At 40.9% G+C, this 22,121-nt stretch overlaps 2 protein-coding genes and 1 long non-coding RNA gene across 4 annotated transcripts; 2 read left to right on the top strand and 1 right to left on the bottom strand.

Annotated features, from left to right (window-relative positions):
- Positions 1-965: 965 nt before the first annotated feature.
- tnnt2c (troponin T2c, cardiac) lies at positions 966-2,484 on the top strand. The gene has a single exon (XM_072710235.1). The coding sequence runs from the start codon at positions 1,198-1,200 to the stop codon at positions 2,071-2,073; it is 876 nt and encodes a 291-aa protein (XP_072566336.1). The 5' UTR covers positions 966-1,197; the 3' UTR covers positions 2,074-2,484.
- Positions 2,485-3,837: 1,353 nt separating this feature from the next.
- tmem263 (transmembrane protein 263) lies at positions 3,838-10,942 on the bottom strand. Its single transcript, XM_023801975.2, has 3 exons — positions 10,719-10,942; positions 9,214-9,284; positions 3,838-5,421 (listed from the first exon to the last, which is right to left on the bottom strand). Exons 2-3 carry the CDS (start codon positions 9,275-9,277, stop codon positions 5,135-5,137), a joined length of 351 nt encoding a protein of 116 aa, XP_023657743.1. The 5' UTR covers positions 9,278-9,284; positions 10,719-10,942; the 3' UTR covers positions 3,838-5,134.
- Positions 9,742-21,301, top strand: LOC111838723 (uncharacterized). Of its 2 annotated transcripts, none has more exons than XR_002836943.2 (4): positions 9,742-9,944; positions 19,907-19,961; positions 20,316-20,386; positions 20,699-21,301. It is a non-coding gene; the product is annotated as an uncharacterized lncRNA (long non-coding RNA). The 2 variants fall into 2 exon arrangements; XR_011989649.1 differs by lacking the exon at positions 9,742-9,944 and adding an exon at positions 10,972-10,995.
- The last annotated feature ends 820 nt before the right edge of the window (positions 21,302-22,121 follow it).

Genomic DNA, 22,121 nt, shown 5'->3' with positions numbered 1-22,121 from the left:
GAAAACAATAATCTGCATAACTCTACATATATGAAAAGTAATAAACAATTATTAAAAACAAACATTTTAATATCCAGTACATTCAAATTTTCAAAGTCTGCTATGTTTATGGAGATAGATATTACATGCCAAGGACAGATAGATAAATCTCAGAATGAGGTCACTATCAGTACACAAAAGGAATGCCTGTCTGGATTCAGTCAGCTGTAAGCTCTGTTATTGCTCTAATCCAATCACCTTCTGTCTTATGCTAATTCATTTGTATACATACTAAAAATAACAATGAAAGTTAACTTAAGATAAAACATTCCCTGCCCTGATTGTTTATTACACTGTTTAATACATTGTTCATAGGAACCCAATCAATTAGCGTGAAGTGTTTTATTCCAAGGTAATTATTATATTAAAATTACTAACCAATTTTATATATTTATATACTATATACATTGTTGACAGAAGCAAATTATCAGACAATTAGGAATTTACATAAAGCTGTCTGATTTTAAAACAGTAGTATATGTATTTTCATTAATATTCCCACTATTCTCCAGTTGTTTTCATTTAATATGAAATAAAATTCATTGAAAACATATCAGGAAAAAACATAAACCTAATGTAGTTTACATTCTTACTTTGCTGAGAGAAAAAAGGTATACTGCAATACAAAGTATATAAAAGGTATATTTTACACATTGTACATTTTGCAACATCCATATTTCCATTGAGATTTACAAAAAAAGAGACTGAAAATTGGTAGATTGTTTAATTAAATTAACACTAAGTACTAATTATTTTCCCAACTGGCATATTCTTGCTCCTAGAATTCGACATTTTCAATGATATTCTTCCACTTAGGTGACACTGAAATATGTTAGTGTTATCAGGGCATGGACGCACAAGTGTGGGTCCATCTGTTCCTCTTCAGAAATAGCTCCTCTTGTCAGGCCATACAAAGGAATGGTTGGTGGAAACTCCAGGGTTGAGGTCTCAAGGGGGAGAGAGACTCCAGAAGGTAGAAAATAGACATGCGTCCATCTGTCCAAAAGACTCCTTCACCAGAGATCATGTGACCAAGGTCTGACTTTAAATTCTTGGATCTTTTCCTGAGTTTGTTCTTCCTGCTTGTGCAGGCACCACTGCACAACCTAACTCACCCAACTCTGATCTGATTGGACCTACTGAGGCACGAAGATCACAATGTCAGACTCAGAGGAAATTGTAGACGAATATGAAGAAGAGGAGGAGGCCCAGGAAGAAATAGAGGAAGACAATCAGGTGGAGGAGGAAGAGTGGGATGAGGAACCAGAGGAAGTCACGGAGGACAGCCAAGCGGTAGCAGATGAGGAAGGGGAGGAAGAGGAGGAAGAGGATGAGGGAATGCGAGAGGAAGACACAAAACCAAAGCCCAAGCCGTATATGTCTAGTATCGTACCCCCCAAACTTCCGGATGGTGAGAAGCTGGACTTCGACGACCTCCATCGCAAACGTCTGGAGAAGGACTTCAACGAGCTACAGAGCCTCATAGAGATGCACTTCCAGAGTCGGCAGAAGGAGGAGGAGGAGCTCGTGGCCCTGCGGAGCAGGATTGAGCGCCGGCGCGCCGACCGTGCTGAGCAGCACCGTGTCCGGACAGAGAGGGAGAAAGAGAGGCAGGCGAGGTTGGCTGAAGAGAAGCAGCGCCGGGAGGAGGAGGCGGCCAAACTCCGGGCCGAGGAGGAAGCCAAGAAGAAAAAGGTGTTCTCCAACAAGGCCTTTGGCGGTTATCTGCAGAAGGTGGAGAAGAAGACTGGCAAGAAACTAACAGAAAGGGAGAAAAAGACCAAGGTCCTGATGGAGAGACGGAAGCCTCTGAATATTGACCATCTCAATCAGGAGAAGCTGGCTGAGAAGGTGATGGACCTCTGGCAATGGATGCACCAACTGCATGCCGAGAAGTTTGATCTGTTGGAGACGATTAAGAGGCAGAAGTATGATATTCATGTCCTTCGGAACCGTGTTAGCGACCACCAAAGATTCTCAAAGACCACCAAGGGCTCCCGTGCTGCCAAAGGTAAATCAGGCTCTTGGAAGTGACTGCTGAACTTTGGTTCTCCTGCAGAACAAATCAGACTTCACAAAGGGCTACTTTTACAATATTTGAAAAGACCTCCAGGCTGATCAGTGAAGAACCAGTTCATCCACATATAGGAAAAGGTGCACATTAAACATTTTTTTAGAAATGTTTCAAAACAGTTTTCTAGAGATGTTTTTCACAGAAGTGTTGATATGAGAATGTTCCAGGTGCGATTTGCTAATGAGCCTGTACCAATGTAATTAAAAGTAAACACGTTAACCTTTCAAGCAGAGTTTTTAACAAGTATCAAGAACATCAGGCCCTTTTGAGTTTTATTACCCAGCATATGTTTAATATATTGCCTTTGCTGTGGAAATTACTATTTAAAGCCTTTTGGAGGATGGAAATGAGTAAAATGCAATTATCAACCACTGCTTGTGCCTTTCCTTCAGTTCTGTAAGGTGTTATTTGAGCATTACGTTATGTTTAGGTTCAATTGAAGTATGCACAGAATTAAATGCATTTTTTGTTGTCTCTGTGTATGGCACACACATTTTGAGCTGATGGGAAAAAAAACCTCTGCACCCATTCCTTCTAACTCAGTGATGAAATGCAGAATCTGTGGTTCATGAACAGTTTGAGTGAGGACTTGTTATCGATTCTTCGGGATGGTCTTTGAATCATGACCTTGTTAACAGAGAGGAGAAGCCCATCTTTGTTTCTTAATACCAGGGGTGAAAGATATGCTGCCATTAGCCAATCAAGCGTGAGGCTCAAGACTCTTAGATCTGTGGGAGATCACCTCAGTCCGTATTGACCCTCCCCCATGGACAGAAATAGGCCTGGTTACGCTGAAGCGCTACATACAGTCAGTGATTTCTGGGGGAACACCTCCCAGCCTCAGTGCCTGAAGGAGAAACTATACATTTCCCCTAATCGCAAAGACGATCTAGTTATATTATGTCAAAGCTAGTCAGATTACAGTTTATTTCTATTACAATGCAACATCCTAAGTTTTGAAGAGTAGAGATCTTAATTTTAAGGATTTACGCAAAGTAAACCTTAGTCACAAGTGTGCTGTCAGGTACATAATTTGGATGTTTTCTAAGCTCTCCTGTGCTTTCCTAATAAGGGGGGTGTATTTGAGAATACCAATCTCATTACATCTGAATTAGACAACTTATGCTAGCAAGGAAATCACACAGAGCTATTTAAAAAAAATTAAAAAACAGAAATTCAAATTTCATTAAGACAGTGTCGCTCCAAGGAATCAGACAGGGGACATTTTTGTGATTTATTTCTAAATAAGTCCCCCCGCTCCCATTTTACGATAGACTACAAACATACATTTACAGCTTCCGTTCTTTAGCTGATACTTTTCATAGATTTATAATGATTTATTTTTTATTCAGCCATGTGACAGTACAGCAGTGAAGAATTCACCGGAAATCGTGTCCTTCGTTAAACTCTGTTCCTTTCTGAAGAAATACTAACAGCAGGACGTGGTGTCCTTTAAGCAGAAACCATAACAGTGAACAGGAACTACATTTACATTTTATTCATTTGACACATGCTTTTACCAAAGACTTTTTTGAGAGAGCAGGGTCATGCCGGGAGCAACTGGGGATTGAACCTGCGACCTTCCAAGCGGAGGCAAAGTGCCCACACCCATGGAGTCACACCCCACCCCCATGGGGGAAAAATACCTCCCCACAAGGTAGTACAACATGAAGAGCTGCAATTCAGATTAAATGAATGAGAGAAGAAGAAAAAAAATCACATGATTATCAAGCAGACCTTTACTGGAATCAATGACAAGAAATGTTTATTATACCAATAGGGGGAAAAAACTAATAGGATATAACAGTCACACTATGAAACATTTACTTGATATTAAACATAGAATACTGTATTTTAACATGGCAGCAACAATGGCACACAAAACAAGAAACAAAGGAATAAAAATATCAGCAGGAGAGATCATTTTGTTTGCATCTAATAATTTCTCATTGGGGGACAATGAGCCAGAGGTTAAATCCTCTCGGAGAGCAAAACAAACCCCCAAGTCTTTAACAATCTCTTTGCTGTATGAGGAAAGAAGTCATGCTGAGATGAGAAGCACTGAGACACCGAGGAAAACGGAATATTATTCAAGACATCGTCCTCTTGTGATGGATCCCCCCAGAGAACGATTCCTCATGGATCATATGCATCAAATTCATGAATAAAATCAATGTTGCGACATGAGTAAATACGAAGTGGGGAAAACCTCAAATAAAATCTAAATTCCACACGTGAGAGCACGCAAACACTCGTATATAGTGTCAAGTCACAACCTTACACCTGAATTTCATAACAGTGTTGAAAAATACAATAGGTTCATTTCGGCTGTTCAGTTTATCACAGTTTGGCACTCAAGGCAATGGGCGGATCTGTCATTCACTTTCATCACAACACATTTAACAGAACAAGATAGAAATGCTGTTTAATCTTATACATTTCTTGGTCTTGCAGGGTAATCAGTTTTGTCCTAAACTGGTAAGGCATAAACACATTGACTGGGTCCATGGAGACATCAGTCTTCAGGGATTGGCATTAGATTGTCGAGTCCGGAATTCTTCGTTCCCCTCTGCCCCGCCCCAGCAACAAATCATGCTCAGTGCCAACCAATCACATGTCCATCAGCATTACAGCCAACAGACAACTGGAAGACACACTAAGTGTAAGGGTGATAATTCCTATCTCACCAAAAACAGCCCTTTCCTCCTTTCCAGCCACTAAAAAATAACTCCCACATATAAATCGCTTGAAATGCTAGCTGGAAATCTGTCCGTACTGAACTTCCCTTGCAGCATCATGCTGGTGCTCTGACTGGAGCCCCAACTGGTGACAAAACACAAACCAGAAGTCAGTGAGATACGAGGCAGCTGACCCAGAGGAGAAATGGAGGTCCAGAGAGGCAGACTGCCTCCGGCGACACTGTTTTCCAATAGCCGTCCACTCACTGCTGTGCATTAAAACTCACAAAGAGCAACCAGCCAGGAGAAGTCCCCCCACCCCACCCCTCCCAGGCTGAATGGCTCAGTCGGACTTGTCCTTTTTCTTGGCGCCCCCCAGTGGAACCTTGCTCACGACCATAGAGCCCACAGCAGAAACCCCACCCGCCACTGCACACACACCCCCCTTCACCAGCCCTACCCCTGCGGCTGGCACTGCAACCACGGAGGTGACAGCCGTCTTGGTTATACCCAGACTCTTGCCCCCGATCCAGGTGACCCCGCCCACCGTGGCCCCCACAGCACCCTTGGTGACGCTGAAGAGGCCGCCTGCCACCCTGGAGAACATGCCGGGTTGGTCCTTATTAGTATCTGGAAGACAAAGGTGGAAATGGAGAAAAAAGAAAAATGCTTAAGGACAAACGTGAAAATGTATGCATGTGAAAATGCATGATACAGAATAACAGTAATAATTACAATTACACAATTATAGAATCCAAGCCCTAAGAGACACCTATTTTATTTCAGCTAATATATAAACTGCATAATTAAACTTGATTGGACACAAAAATTACAAACAAGGCAGTCCTTTCCTGGGTTATATATGCTTTCAAAACAAAACAGACAATTACACAGACAATTTATCATTTACATTACAGACTGAGAATTAAACGTCAGTTCCATTCGGTCCTGAATGAGGACTTCAAAAACTAGATTTTACACTTTAAGCCTCATAAGTAAGAAATATATTCACATATTTTATCAATTATATCATTAGAAAAATTCTAATACAATATCACACTGTGGTCATAATTCAATCAAAGTCCTAATTAGGTTTAATTGCTTGGAACAAATCTGACCCGGGAAGAAAATCATCAAAATAAATGTGAAGAGAGAGATTCTGATGATGCCACCATGCCCCTCCCCCAAACGAAGCCACAGACACGGTAATCACTGCTGCAGACTCCACTGCATGTGCGTATTGTGCTGTGAGAGCAAAAGAGCGGCAGGGAGGTTCTGCCGGAACAGAAAGAGTGGAGCAGCAAGAACAAAGGACTCATTAGCCTGTTTATTTTCTGAAGTAGAGGAGGAAAAAACTAGGCCAAAAAGAGACTCGACAAACAGCCCAATTGGGAGCATTCCATACATTTTGAGAAGTGTACAGGCATCCATTATCCCAGTGGCCCATTGCACCATCATGCTTTGTAACGGTTATCATAACCGGTGAGCCACTGGTCATCAACCTAATGCTTTGGGGACAGCACTTTTAAAAACTCGGCTGCTAATGACAAAATTGCTTCATTAATCTCCAAGGTAATTCTATATAATTGTAAAAGTTACAAAAATGTTAATGGCAACACTTCTATTAACATTGGGGGGGGGGGGGACACTGCAATTTAAATGGTCCACATTCCCCGCAGACACTGAACTGGCCATAAAGGACAATAGAATACCCCCAACCCAGCAATATAATTAGAAAAAAAAACAGATGGATGGATTAAAAAAAAAAAAAAAAAAAAAGACTGACTTTCCATGTCTAAGACTTTGTTTTGTTCACAATAATGTCCATGGCTGCACAGTGCAGTCATCAGTTACAAAGTGCAGTGTATCTGGGTCTCAGCCATTTGGATCTGCAGGTTCAGCAACAGATCACACCTTGGAGTCACTGCTTTCAACAGCAACCTGGAAATGCAACAATCTCCCCAAGCATTATATTACGTATATTGCCCAAAGGGGAAAATAAAATGCAGAAACCACTGACGACTGGAAAGTGACAGAGCAGAATCTAAGTAAACAGCCCCCCCGTGTGGTGTAACATGGGACGTGCTTCATAACCCAGCTCTGCTTCCTGGTCTGTCAGACATGTGATGTCAGTATTTTGGTTAAATCTCTTGAATCAAACTGCTTGACTGACAGATTTGTGCGTTTACAGAAAGAATTAGAACATTAGAACTAGAACATTAACCAAGACCACAAAAATATGACGGACACCTGAGGAAAGTTGTGGTGTCAAAACGCTATTCTGGATTTAAATACCCACTGAGATTGAAAGCGTGTCATTCACTCCACAAACATGCACTGAAATACCCTTTTCACTCAGTCATTACCTATACAGATACATATACACATAAATCAACAGCAAGGGCAGCGTGCATTCTGGGTTTAAAAACAATATAACAGTATGTGCAGCACATTTGTCGGAAGGAGTTTACCTAAACTCAGGCTTTAAATTGGACAGAAAGTGTTTGCTGAATGCTTAACATTATAGAAAAATTACATGTTGTTCCTGATCACAAGACAAACCTGAACTTTAGTTGTGAATCAGTGATTAGAGAATTGTGTAAAGATACAACTTCCAAAATGCCAAAAATTTATCAGAAATAGTGCCGTGTTGAGTCGCCGACGTTGATTATTTGAATGGGAAAAATGAACAAGTATAAAGTGAAATGCATTCCTCAATAATAATGGAGGGGGTGTCTGTACTCAGACTCGTCATGTAGGGCATAATTGAATAGGAAAAAACCTAGAGGCAAATCCCACCATTTCTCCTTTGTTGAGTTTGTTCTTCTATTGGTTTCTTTCACAACAATGACAACCCGTGACCGGTTCTCATGGCTCTGCTCCACAAAGGCAAGGCTGAGGGTGGCCTGTGCCCAGGCACTGATTAAACTGTAATGTCACATAGTCAACAAGTGACAAAGCAGCACGATTACAATGACTCCATCAAATCTCCCTTGACTAATAAGTTTAAAATCACAATTATTATAAACAATTCTCAATTTTTCCCCACTCAATGTAATATAATCCTCCTCCTAGTAAAGTAAGAAATCCAAGAGTGTTTTGTCAAGTACTTCAGTGTCCTCTAGTGGGCAGCAGCTGTCACTTTAATTTCTGGGGGTCACTTTTATTATGAAGTAGCTGAAGACTAATATCAAGCAATTGAGCTTACAGTCGTTAGGAATAGCCTAGCTCACCATCTCTGATCATCCCAAGGAGGCACTCAACCCACAACCTGGGCAATGTATCACTTCTTTATTAGTACAATATCATGCCTACCATGTTCACTATCCACATCCATCCATTTTTCAACCACTTACCCTGGTCAAGATAAGCTGGGGGGGGGGGACCTAAAGCCAATTTCATGTAGCAGAGAGCACTATGCAGGAGTATACTGTGGGCATAGTGTGCATGCATTCATACACACTCAGCAGGAAGCCAGAACACATGGAAAAAAAACTCCACACGCATAAAACATACAAACTACCTACAAAAAAATGGATTCCAACCCTCAGCCCCGGTGGTGTAAGAGAACAGTGCTACTCACTGTGCCAGCATACAAACCAAATTAGCACTCGTGGGAGTTTTACACAAACAAAAATGTTCTGAAGGCAGAATGAAAAATGACTGGTTCAGAGAGATAGCCAATTAGATTCTAGAGGAGGTGGGTGCAAGTAACTAGAGGAATTGGGACCAAGACATCTGATTGGTTGATCCCACCTCCTCTAGGTGCTTTAACTCACCTCTTCACCTCACAAGCTAAATAGTTCTCTCTCTGAACCAATCATGTTTCGCTCTGCCCTCTGAGAAAGTAAAACTCCCAAGAGCCAAAGTAGCGTGCCACAAAAATGTGTTCCATTCGACAGTTACCAAAATTATGTCACAGATGACGACAACATGTGTGCTGAAGCACCTTGATACGAATCTGAGGGGCTCACAGTAATATCCCGGTCCAAGCAAAGGTTGCCATACAGATTACTTATGCAGTAAGTAGGCCCCAAGTGCACTAACCGGACAGAACCGGTTCTTCTACAGAGGATTGCCAAGTGTCAGCCATGTGCCTAGAGGGTAGGGGGTGGAAGAGAGTGAATAGCGCTCTCCTCTGGGCATGCCACATCATTCAGCAAAGCCTGCGCTCCAAGAAAAAGAAGAAAGGGTAGCTGACGACACCTGCGTGAGAAGGACGGGACAAGAAATGTGGAAAATATAAGACGCAGTGCCCCAGAGCTAAGAGGAGACATCGCTTCATAGTCAAGACAAATAATGAAAGGACAGATGGAGTGCATCAACACAGTCACCCATGGTCACCAATTCTCCTTTCCGACAAAGCCGCCATTCACACACGGGGTCCGAATACCCTTTCATAGCTGTACATCGAACAATTACCTTCAGGAGGTTTATCTTGAAGGTACAGAGGCACTTCGTCTTGCCCGTCGTCTGCCCGACTCATCTTCTCCCTGAAGAAAAAGCTACGTTAATATTTCAAGGGTTATCGAGCGGAAAAAAACTTTCTCCAGACAATGTCGGCTCATTATTTCCCATCACAGAACACTTTTGCAAGGCCACCGGATTCTGGAACATCCACAAACTCATTTTAACTGTGAATGTCCGGGATGCTTCTCTTCCACTGAAAACCCTATAAGCACCTCCCACCATCAGCAATAGTAATCTAAGACACAAAACCACCAGGCACCTGCAGCTGTAGGCTACATCTGCAACAGCTTTAATGCAACTGTGAAGTGTAAAAGATATCCATTTCCTTCTAAGAAGTGTACCCCCTAGGTTTACTTGCAGCTCCCGCCCCAAGTTTGCATGTGCCTGGATGAGATGTAGGGACAGGAACCTGCAGAACAGACTACAGTGCAAACAGAGTTGCAGGTCGACGCCCAAACATTTGCAAATCCTGTCAGCAAATGACTACCATCTGCGCGCAATTGCAGGAGGGGGTATGACGGAATCAGGCTTTTGACAAAAGTGTGGAGTATATTTTTTCTTTTGAAACATACGTGTATATACACACACATACATACACACCCAAAGTTTTCAAAGTGGATAGCAGCCACCACGGAGAAACAATAGTGATGAAGCCTGGATTATTCAATCTAAACCGCTTTCACGTAAGTTACCAGTTATTTGCACTTGACAGGCAAGGAATATTTGCAGAAATACATCTAGCACCTTACAAGAGAGAGCAAACATCCTTTCACACAAGCATTTTCATAAATTATCATAAACAGTGACATATAGCACCAACCAATGCAGTGAATAATCTCCCACATCTGTCAACCAAAACATTACACGCACAAGTGGTGTTTATTGTATATATTGAGCTTAATAAAATACTCCTAACTCGCACTAAATTGCTAATTAGTACGATGGAAAGTGGATCGTCTCTCGTATAACGCTGTGATTATAACAAGACAGGGAAAGCAGTGTGATTTGGTGAGCTGTAGACAGACGGCAAACGCGCATTCAAATTTTGGGTAGATTTTGGCAGAAATGACTCACATGAAATACGAGAGTGTCAATTCTGTCCTTTCTATCACTTCACTGAACTTAAAAGGTGTCCAAATATATTCACTGGGAGTACTATCATAATTATTAATCATTTTAAGTTAAAATCACTTGCAACCATGTCATTTCGAATATCAATTATAAGGAAATGCAGCCAAGCACTGGCCCTGACTGCTGTAATTAATATGCAGCAAAGTAGATGTTAACTACGTCTAGGGCCATCAATTACACACCGTACAAAGGTGCTAGGTATTCCGAGTCGGCCTGCTCATTGCATTGCATGTGTACAGTCCAAAAATAAACAAGTATTTTAAACAGAAAATGCATGAAGCACTACAGCAGCTATTAAGCGAAACAACAAAATGCAAAGCACTCACCAAACTTCTTTCTTTACACGTCTATGAAGGCACTATTTCAAACTGGACTGCCTACTTTCCTAAAACCCCTTTCAAAAATATTACGACGTTAAATAAAACCATTTAGACGGCGGTTTGCGCTCGGTATAACTCTCTCACGCAAACAGCAAAACTTTCCCTCTCCTAAGTGCGATTGACTTTCCTGCCGCATACGTGGCGCTCCATAGACAGCAGCCTATGCTTCGGGACAGGAAGTGACGTTCAAAAAATTGCGCTAAACAGGCTCAAGGCGATCCGGGTGAGTGTTTTCGAGCTCAAACTACTGTAGGTGCAGGAACGCTAATTATCTTATTTCCGCTTGAATATACATGTTACGTTGTTGAAATTGAAAAGGCAGTGTGAGGTTAAATGTAAAATTATGCTTAAAACATGAAATGAAATAAACCTTGCAAGGGAATGGCTATGCAAATCAATTCAAAATTAAATTAAATTAGATTAGATTAGATAAATATTGTTGTTTCTAGGGGCAACTTTTGTGCACACAGTAGCGTCATACATTTATAGCATATAGATTCTGGAAAACAGAATATTATGAAATAAACCTTCACGGCTTCAATGCGACTGGTAACCTGGGTTCACCCCATGACAGGCAGGGTTTACAAGGCATTATAGAAAAAAATATGTAGATTTTATTTATTTAAAGAAAGCAGTAGGCCTAATAAATCAGGAAATGAAAATAGATGCATATCAAAGTATTTCAATAGGTAACACGACCTGTAGAACAAGTCAGCCACATGCCGTTGGCTACTTGCCTCACCAAATAAATTATAAAACAGACTGTAAATTACAGATTAGATGTTGTTACCAACTCAGTACCTCCTAGAAATGCATTAACTGAAGTAATTTCAGTTGCTTAGATGAAATGAATATGACTTAAACATTTTACCAAAGTCACATGTAGGACTGTTATATTTAGAACTAGTTAAAAAATAAACTGTGAAACATATTATGTTGTTAGAAATATTTTCTTTGTAACATCATAGGCCCTGAACATTTTCATCGAGCCTTTAAAAATACTCAGACCTTCCTGCACTTTATTTCACAGCCTGGATTTTGCTTTGTCTTATCATTTTCATTTGTGCGTCACAAACTAACCTAAAATGTCCACATTATATCTGAATTATATATTATATATATAATTTCATAAATACTCATGCCCTTTGGTAAATACGCAGATGAACATGAGCTGCCAGCTATTACAGCAAGTATTATCTTTGGATAATTCTCTATTACATTTGTACACCAAGATGGAGCAATAATTTCCCAATTTTTTTTCCATGCAAAATGCTACAAGATTCTTCCACAGTAATGAGCTTTTTTAGGGCAGAGTTTTGCAGTATCTGTAATGTAGTCAACTCCGCGCTGTTGAGAAGCATCCTTGTGACTTGATACTACTAGCGCCATACTTTACAGTGGGAATGGTTTTAATGGGCAGACTCAATTTGACCTGCGACACATACTACTGCCCATTTAGGCCAAAAGGCTCCACCTTAGTCTTGTAAAACTTCTGGCCACATCTTTGCAGTACTTTCTAGATGCCATTCTTGGCAAGGTAATGTTTGGCTCTCAGCCCTCCCCTGAAGGCCCTATCTGTGACCCAGGAACATTGTCCTGTTTCAGCCGCTAACTTCTGAAGCTATTTTCGCTACCACAGTAAGCCTAGCAGTAGCTTATCTATTTATCTACTCTATTTAGTAGAGACCTTTATCCAAAGTGACATACAGTCCTGGAAAAAAGGCCAAAACTTAATGTTGTGCAATAGGGTATGGCCCATTTTTTTGCCCAAGAGTGAACAACTGAGAAAGCACGGTCAGCCAGTCTCTGGAGCAATTGGGTTTAAAGGCCATCTGCAGCCAGCGTAATTGTATTTTCACTGTATTCGCTCACTCATTTGTTTTTCTTATTTCCGAAATACCTCTGACATGGGAGACGTGTTGGGGCATGGTTGGGGTGTTACACCACAGGGTACAACTTGTGTGACACACTCTGTTGTGTACTTGGTTATGCCTACAGAGTCCTGTAGGCATAACCATTCACATATACTTCAATGTACTTAATGTGCCCACAAAATACTAAATCAAGCTCACACAATCCTTAAGCTGTGCGTAGGATTTACTTTTATTGTGGTCTCAATTTGCTATTTTGAGCTCTCCTGTGGGGTCAATTTCTCATGCACTTAAGTCAACAAAGCACATGAGGAGGGGACCTTGGTGACCGAACAAAAGGGCGGACACAACAGACCAGGGACAGCAAGGAGAATTGCAGACACAACACACACCAGGACAAGACCATGGATGAGTCACAACATGGGACAAGACACCAGGCAGACAAGACAGGGCACTACCAGGGCTAGGAAGTAGGCACAGGCAGAGCGAGGGATAGCAGGGACAACAAACCGGACCGACAGTGAGACAGGAACAGGGCAGACATGTGTAGGGACACCCAGGTAAGGAATACCAGGTAGGGCCACAGGGGAGAGAAAAAACAAGACAAGGCATGGGGACCAAAACAAAAGTAAGGCTCTTGGGAATGGGGTTTGGCAAGGGGGTCCCCTGGACCTCAGGAAGCGAGGCATTGACCCTGGGTCATGGACCTTCCTGTGCCTTGATGGGTTAGTGGGACTCGGCGCACGGAGAGAACTGCCAGGTCGGGCAGCGCTGAGGGACCTGTAGGACCGGAGAGCACGATTCATGAGGAACAATGTCAGTGTAGCTGTGGAGCAATGGAGCAACTCATCTCCCTCGGACAGCAACCTGCAGGACCGGAGGGCACTGAGGGTTCTGCAGGACCGATTGCAAGATCTGGACAGACAGTGATGGGCAGTCCCTGATCTAGGCAAAAGGCCTGGATTACATGTCCTTGCTTCCTCCTCTTGGGCACAGAAACTCTGCCCGCTCTTCTTCTGGGCCCCCACTTACACCACTGACCACTCCAGGCCTTCTGCCTAGACCAGGGGTGGTGTGTACAAAGGACAAAGGTAATGGTCCCCAAGGCCCCACCGAGAGGGTCCCATCCCAGGTCCTCAGGCTGGGTTTCACCCCAGTCTCTTTCCACCTAGTAGGAGCGCTGGGCATTGGACCAGCAGCAACCTGCGGAGAGTGAGACAGACATGCGGGTGATGGCTGGAGAGGAAACAGGCACTGGCGAGACATCAGGGGCTGACGGAGCAGGTGCCAGTGGGGCACAGAGTACTGATGGGACATCAGGAGACAGTGATGACACAGGTGTCCACAGTACCTCAGGAAATAGCAAAGAGTCAAGCCACTGGGACCTCAGGAGGAGACGGCAAGGTGGGAGCCAACAGGACACGCCGAGGCCCACGGGGCTGAGCCGGGACACCCTTCCCTGGGCCAGTTCCCTGGGGACGCCACAGGCACTGACAGGCCTCACCGGGGCCGGTGCTTGCAGAGCAGCAGTAGTGAGGAGAGCAAGCTTGGGGTCAGACTCAGAGTCGGGCCGGGAAGGATGAGATCTTGTGCAGGTTCAGCTTACTTTTAAAACCTTTGCTTCATTGAGCAGGAGCTGACAGAGTGTCAGGGAGGCAGCAGGCAGAACGGCAGGTGTCTCCCCTTTGAGTTGCAGAAAGTCACTGGGGACATCCGTTTGTGAGCTGAGCTGCCTTGTGCAGTTGTAATAATTAATAACTATTATAGACAAAGTTACCATGAAAATCAAAGGTGTGGGCATTGTCCCCCAGAGGCCACTGATCAAAGTGCACTTCATAGGACATGCTTGTTTCATTTGGTTTTAGAGTTATTAAACCATTTGTGCATTGCCCCATTTCATATTACATGTATACAATATAATAATGACTATTACAGACAAAGGTAAGCGAAAAATCCAAGAAGTGAGCATTGTTTCCTAGACTTCATGGATTAATGCACATTTTCCTAATGGTGCCTATCTTGTTTAGTTTCAGAGCTATTGACCTATTAGTATGTTGCCCGAATGGCATATAATATGAGTAAAATGTATTAATCGATAACTGTCACAAAGTCACCCTGAAAATTCAAGGGGTGTGCATTGCCCCCCAGAGGCTACTGATCACAGTACACCTTACAGAACATGCTTGTCTCATTTGGTTTTATAACTATGTACCCATTAGTGTGTCACCCAATGCATATAATATGGATGCGATATAATAATTAATAACTAGTGCAGGGCGATAAAACGATCTTGATTTTTTATCGATAAAAAATAAGGACGATCACGATGATACACACAGACTATAAAACTCGATCAACCAAGATTACTCCGTTTTAGAGAATGCGCTGAGACGGACAACTCGATGGCCTATCGAGCAGAGGTTTACTGAACGCCAGCACAACAGCCAATCACCGACGACGTTGTAATTTTGCCCATCCTCCCTTAAAGAAGAAATGGGTGCGTTAGACTTGGGCTAGAATACCCCCCGCTAGATCTGTCTGCAGCTGACGCGACGTGGACTCAAGGAGCGCGATCTTCCGGCTGCTGCAGGGGTGGAGTATAAACTGACTGCGGCCAAGTCGGACAACTTCTACTCTGACTGCAATGGCAGCACTGCCAGAAGGTTGTACATAAATCTATACAAATATCACCTGCATGCACATTACTTCTTTTACCATAACCAACTCCTGATACAAACTGTTAGCAGTGAATAAAACTATTTTGTATAGTGGCTCTGTGTAAAAAGATAGCTGCCAGGAAAAAGATCAAATACATATATTTCAAGGATTCAAAGTTTGTATTGTCATGTACAGAGTACAATGCAATTCTTACTTGATTGCCTTCTTCACGGACTGGACGATTAAACAAATAAAGCAGCGCAACATTGCAGTAACTAATGTGTACTGTTAGAGCATTTATGTAATTTATTTAAACTTTATTTTACCAGGTAAATGAACTGAAAACCAGTTCTCACTGCTTTTCGGGAGAAATAGCACATAACGCATTGGAACTTCCTGGGATACAAACGTAACATGCGTGTGACTAAAATCTTCAGCCAATAAGGGCAAAGTTGTGTTGTCACGGTGGCGGTTCAAGTTTGTGCTGCACGGTCTGTCTCATGTCGTCTTACTCTCGCGAGGATTTTGTACCATGTGACATGGTGACGCGTGGTGACGTTTTGCAGCGCCAGACAAAATAATCTAACCATGATTTGGCATTTTTTTTAATAAATTTAGATACTTTTCTACCTCAAAAAAGTTTTTAAGAGACCAAGAATAGAAGAAGATACTTGTTGCAGTCAGTTTTGTCCTGCTTTATTTTATGTTCGCCCTTTAACATATTTGCAATATTATACAGTTTTGCACATTGTTACATTATTATATGGTTTTGTTCATTTGAGCTATGTTTCTTTGAATACTTGAAAATCAATAACCTTTTATAATTTTAAGGGAATTTTGTATGTAAAGTAAAAGTAAAATTTGTTGGAAAATAAGTATTTGTTTACTAATATTGTTAATTTCCATGTATTCATTATTCATTCCAGAATATGGTTATTTATTATTATTATTTTGATTATTACATTATTACATGGAACAGCATTGTGAAACTATAATATTGATAATTATCGATATCGGTCAATACAGGAAAAAATATCGTGATAATTTTTTTTTGCCATATCGCAGCTCTATTAATAACTATTATAGACATAGATTCCACTGATCAAATCACACTTTATAGGACATGGCTGTATCATTTGGTTTTTAGACCAATTAACCCATTTTTGAATTGCCCCAAAGGCATATTACATGGATACAATATAATAGGTACCTTAAGCAAGATACCGCCCCCAAGCACTGCTCCCCGGGCGCTGAATTAGCTGCCCCCTGCTATGTCACATGGGCACATATGGGTTAAATACAGAGAACACATTTAGTTGTTGTGCACTGTGTGCTGTGTTGTGTCAACAATGCCAATTAATTACTACATTCTGAAAAATAATTATTAACTATTATAGACAAAGTTAACCACCCGATCAATGCACACTTTACTAGATGTGCCTATCTGGTTTAGTTTTAGAGCTATTAACCCATTTGTGCATTGCACCATTTCATATTAAATTTATACAATATATTAATTAATAACTATTTCAGACAAAAATAACCTGAAAATCCAAGGGGTGTGCATTGTTCCCTAGAGTCCATTAACCAATCTACACTCTACTAGATGTGTTTGTCTTGTCTAGTTTTGAAGTTATTAACCCAGTCCCGTATTGTCCCATTGCACATTATACAGATGCATGCAGACATTCAGAAATTAATTGAAATTCGCCCGTAAAGAAATCTGGACAACCATCGAGTATGCAACAGTTGCCATGAAACCAAAATGCTAAATCAATATCTCATTACTGCTGAAATGACCTATTTTCTTAGCTATTAACAAGATTTAGCATAAATTATGAAATGGCTCAAATTTCAAAACTAACCGGTGTGAATACTTGTCTGTGTACTGGACAACACAATTCTATCATCAAAAACGTCCTACCGTACTTCCATTAAAAGTTTTTTAAGCCGGAAAACTGAATATTGAATATAAGGCTAACCGTAGTACTATTTACAAGGAAATAAACCTGTTACATACATGTAAGTGACTGTGAAGACTTGTCTTGAATTGTAAATCCCATGCCAGCCAGCTGACTCAAGTTAATGGCCCTGGTGTAATATATATAAAATATACAGCTTATACTTACTTTAAATAGGATAATAATTGCATGATTTACATGTGTTATGGTGTAAATTGTGAAATGGAACATGAGTTTTGTAGCGTAATGATGTATTTTGTGACGTAATGAGAGCACAACAGGATGCACCTGCAGCGGTGGCAGTGGGTTGTGGGGGGATGTCAAGATAGTGAACGTTTGTATTGTGTTTCAGTCTCGGTTTCAGAATCATTGCACCATTAATACTGAACCCCCAAATTAATGCAAAATGTACACTAAGGAAATATATTATAATATTTAACCATTTAACTTGGGATGTACAGATTCCAATGCATATATTACTTGAAAGCCAGTTAAAGCTGAATTTCAATTCTTTCAAAAAGGCTAGATGAACAGATGGCAATAAGAAATCTGGGATCAGTAAAGCTCACTATAAAACAGAGGGCATTGTATTATATTTAGGGCTGTCAAATGATTAATTTTTAATGCAATCAATGACACACCTTGGTAATTAATCACATTTACAATCATGTTGCAGTACAATCCAAAATATTTTATATTTTATAGTCTGTAAATTCGCAATCAAAATGAATTTATTCCAAACAGAAGTTTCAAAATGAAGACGAAAATAAATAATACCTATGTCAGTGTTGCATAGGTCAACTAAAGCAGCTACAACATAAATGCATTTTACTCCCCTCTGTCTACCAATAGACTATTTTTGCCTCAGTTTATGACATTGCTGGAGAAAAACAGACGGTGAATGCTTCAGAACAAAAGACTAAATCTAAAACCTATTTGGCAAATGGGTTTAAAAATAGAAGCCAGAAAACAATTTAAAGTGCCCTTAATAACAGGAAAGATCCTCACTTTAAGGTACTAGCCGTCAAAAAAAAAGAAGGAAAAATACGACATCTTTATCCTCTGAGCCACCTGGCAATTGCTTCTCTGTGAGCTGGTAACGGAATGTTCTGATTTCAGCTGTGAATTCTGGGATTTTAGAACAATGTCAGGACCGAAGCTTTCCCACAGTGCATAACCATGAATGAATACTATAGTTCTCTATTAAAACTCTTTTCTGATACGATTCTCCTATTTGGGTGTCGAAAGACCACATGCATTAAGGCAATCAAAGAAATTATAATAACACATTATGACTTGAAAATTAGTGTTAACTGTGACAGCCCTACCCTGTATTATTTCAAATACAGACAAAACCTATCCTTAAAAAAAGAAATGTGATTACGCATAACTATTCGTAATCATATTTCAGTGAGAGCTATTTTACACATATGCAAGATTTCAGACATAATTTGTGAAGTAACAACAGTTTTCCTTTCAGAATGGTTTATATGGGTCTTCATCCTAACAGTGACAAACAACTTCTGGATTAATACAAGCATCTTGCTACCAGGGCCATTCCACCAAATTCTGTCCCCAGGACATTTTCATATATGGAATATAATGGTGGAATGGAATATAATATGATTAAAATATAATTTTGTATTGTTGTGTGGCAGTGTTTCCCATTTTTGTTTTAAATACATTTTGCTAATGGTGAATCAATCATATGCGAGTTAAAATACACATTTCACGTGTCCCCAGGGCTTCACCCAGCCCTGTTACCCTAGCACATGTCTGCCCCTGAAAAATTTGGCACATTCCACTAGTGGTAAGTTCAACAGGAACTTGCATCATCTCAGTCGCTTGAAGACCACAGAAATACCAAAAGTATGTTCTCTCTCTTTCTTTTGTGTATTTTTGATGATAATGTAAGTATGTCTCAGGTAGTCGTCTTAACGCTCAGTCTTTTTAGCCAAATTATTTCTTAAGTTTTATTTATTTCTAAAAGAATTGCATTTCTGGTAAGTTACTTGAATGTGCTCTGTGTTATCATGCCATTAGCTTTGATGACATGTTGCTACAGTATGATTCATGGATTTGCTAAGTTTTTGCTAAAACTCAGTCCTGTTAGCCTACTTGTGTGTATGTATGAGTAACAGGACTGAAAAACAGACTGAGAATCAAGAGTAATAGTAAATTTACTGAAGGTGCTGACATTAAAAACCAATTTTACAATGTGAAAACATTACTTTCAAGGAGCTAATCCACCACTAAGTATATAAGTGCACGGCTAGATCATGCTCAGTGTGATGCTAATCCAGAGAGGAGGGAGAAATACCTAAAGAGGGAAGATCAGAAATACAGGCAGGAAAATAATTCAAATTAGTGAGGGGAAAAGTGCAGAAGGAAAAAGCAGATGAAGATGTACCACATGATCAAGTCTAGGAATTAAGCTGTAAAAAGCGGTACACCATTTAAGCTGTTTTGACCACTTATTGTTTAATTTCTTTCTCTTTCTTTCTGAGGAGTACAACTTGCACACATATATTGTGTGTGTAACCACAAATGCATGTACATGTAACCAATCATTTCTTTAAAATGCACACTTTGAGGGGAATGCAGAAGAACTAATCGAAATGCTTTTCAAATGTCATTTAAACAGTTGCATGAGGTTTTGGTAACAGGACTGAGAAAAACGCAACCACCATCCACAAAATGTAAGTTGCTTGAGATTAACCAATGCACATTTTGTATAGGTAAATATCTGTAAGTAGATTGTGTTGAAAAAGATTACATTTATTTTTTAATGTAACATGCAAATTTCAGTGGAATCACACATTGTGTATAAAGCAAATCTAAATGGTACCATTTGTATCATATGTTGGCTTCCTCAATTCCCGAAGAACTTATGCTGTAGCAAGTCAGTCAAATGAATCAGGGGCGCTCCTAGGATTTCACTAAAGGATTTGTCCTATATTTTCCATTTACAGTTTGTACCCCCAACTCAGCAAACATTATCCTAGGGTCTCCCCCCTCCTCTTGCCAAATTTAATCCTGCTTTTTACTTCCAGAATCTCTATGGCATGGATTCTCCGCCGTGCCCTACCATCCAACTCGATCACACCTGTGGATGAACTTTCAGGTGCGATTTCTGCAATCTAATGAAAAGCTTACCATATTGATAACAAAATAAAATTTTATAGAAGAATCTACACACTAGATGGCCATTGCTTTTTTTGTTTTAAGGTATCCTGACCTGTTTAGGCTCAATCTTCGAAGGATAGTAGATTACCAGGAGCTAGGTTGAGCACCATTGGATTATAGACTAGTAAATGGGCACTGGCACCCTGATGCTTATTGCATATCAGAGGCATCAGTGGAAGTGCTGATTAATTTTATGTTGTTTATAAATGTTACATTGTTGGTGGGTTAACTAATGTCCTTTTGTTCCTAGAGATCTGAATGTGGCCATGTAATGTTACGGTGTGCCATGGCACAGGCGGAAGAAAGGTGACGATCCACGGAGCGGCTCCGAGAAAAAGGGGTTTATTAATAAAACTGAACATGTCGGGGGAAAAGCACAAAAAAAAAGGGACCATGGGGGTTCAAAAATAAACATGAAAAAATAAACAAACTAAAGAAACCACAAAATAACACACCTAGGTGACAGAACACCACATGGAGGTAAAATTGTTCGATTCATCCACTCATCTTCAGTAACTGCTTATCCAGTAAAGAATTAGCCAATCCAGGAAGTAGCGTGAACAAGCAAAAGAAAATTAATGTCTTGGTACAGATATGGCTACATAGGGAAGAATTTGTTAAGACCTGAATATGCTCTGGATCCATCAATGATTTATGGTGGTGTATGGGTGCCAAGCAACAGTATTCCCAAACTCACCCAAACAATCCCAGGAAGTCGAAGTGCCGGAATGCTTCCTGCAGAAGTGAGGACATCTCAAGGATGAGTAGCTGGAACACAAAGCTGGCCAATTACACCCTGCTCCCCATAACTAAAAACCAAAAACTCATTAAAGATTGAGAGATGGGACCTGGATATCTTTGGAACCACAGTGAAGCCTCCTTAACCATTCACATACCCTCATCTCCCTCCTCACCTCTCGATCCATCATTTGACTATCAAGAAATAGATCCATAACTTGTATGTGAGTGGACTGCAATGCACTGGCATCCATTTCCTGGTGCCCTATGCTGCCCCCTTGCAACCCAGACCAGGATAAGCAGTTGGAGGAAGCATGGACAGATGGATGGAAAGGTAAATTCATTACTCAGAATCCATTCATTTTCTGCTGCTCACGGGGGCAGCAGGGATGTGCAGACCTCCCTTTCCCCAGAAGAATACCAAGGCATTCCGAGGCTAGCTGAAAGATCTCTCCAGATTGCCTTGGGTCTGCCCCAAGGTCTCCTATTTGGACATGCCTAAAACACCTCTCCAAGGAGGTATCCAGGAGGCATCCTACATAGCTGTCCAAACCACATCAACTGGCTTCTTTTGATGCAGAGGAGCAGAACCTCCACTTTGAGGCCCTCCTGAATGTACGAGATCCTCACCATATCCAAGACTGAGCCCATACACTGTGAAGGAAACTCATTTCTGCCGCTTGTATCCGCAACATCATTCGTTTAGTCACTACCCAAGACTGTTCAATGATGATGCATAGCGTTGCTATGTGATCTATGCATGAGTGATCTTTCCTGAATCCTGCTTGCTGATCCCGGAGGCTCTTGTCTACAGCTTCCTGAAGATGGAAGAGGAACAGTCCTTGAACAGTATTGAATGGAACACATCCCTGTACATGAACTTCATAGGACTTTGAGAAGGCTTTTGACAGCTTAGACTGGACATTACTATGGCA

The sequence above is a fragment of the Paramormyrops kingsleyae genome, chromosome 3, assembly GCF_048594095.1.
Source record: "Paramormyrops kingsleyae isolate MSU_618 chromosome 3, PKINGS_0.4, whole genome shotgun sequence".
NCBI lineage: Eukaryota > Metazoa > Chordata > Actinopteri > Osteoglossiformes > Mormyridae > Paramormyrops > Paramormyrops kingsleyae.
This window is presented reverse-complemented; position numbering and strand designations above follow the sequence as displayed.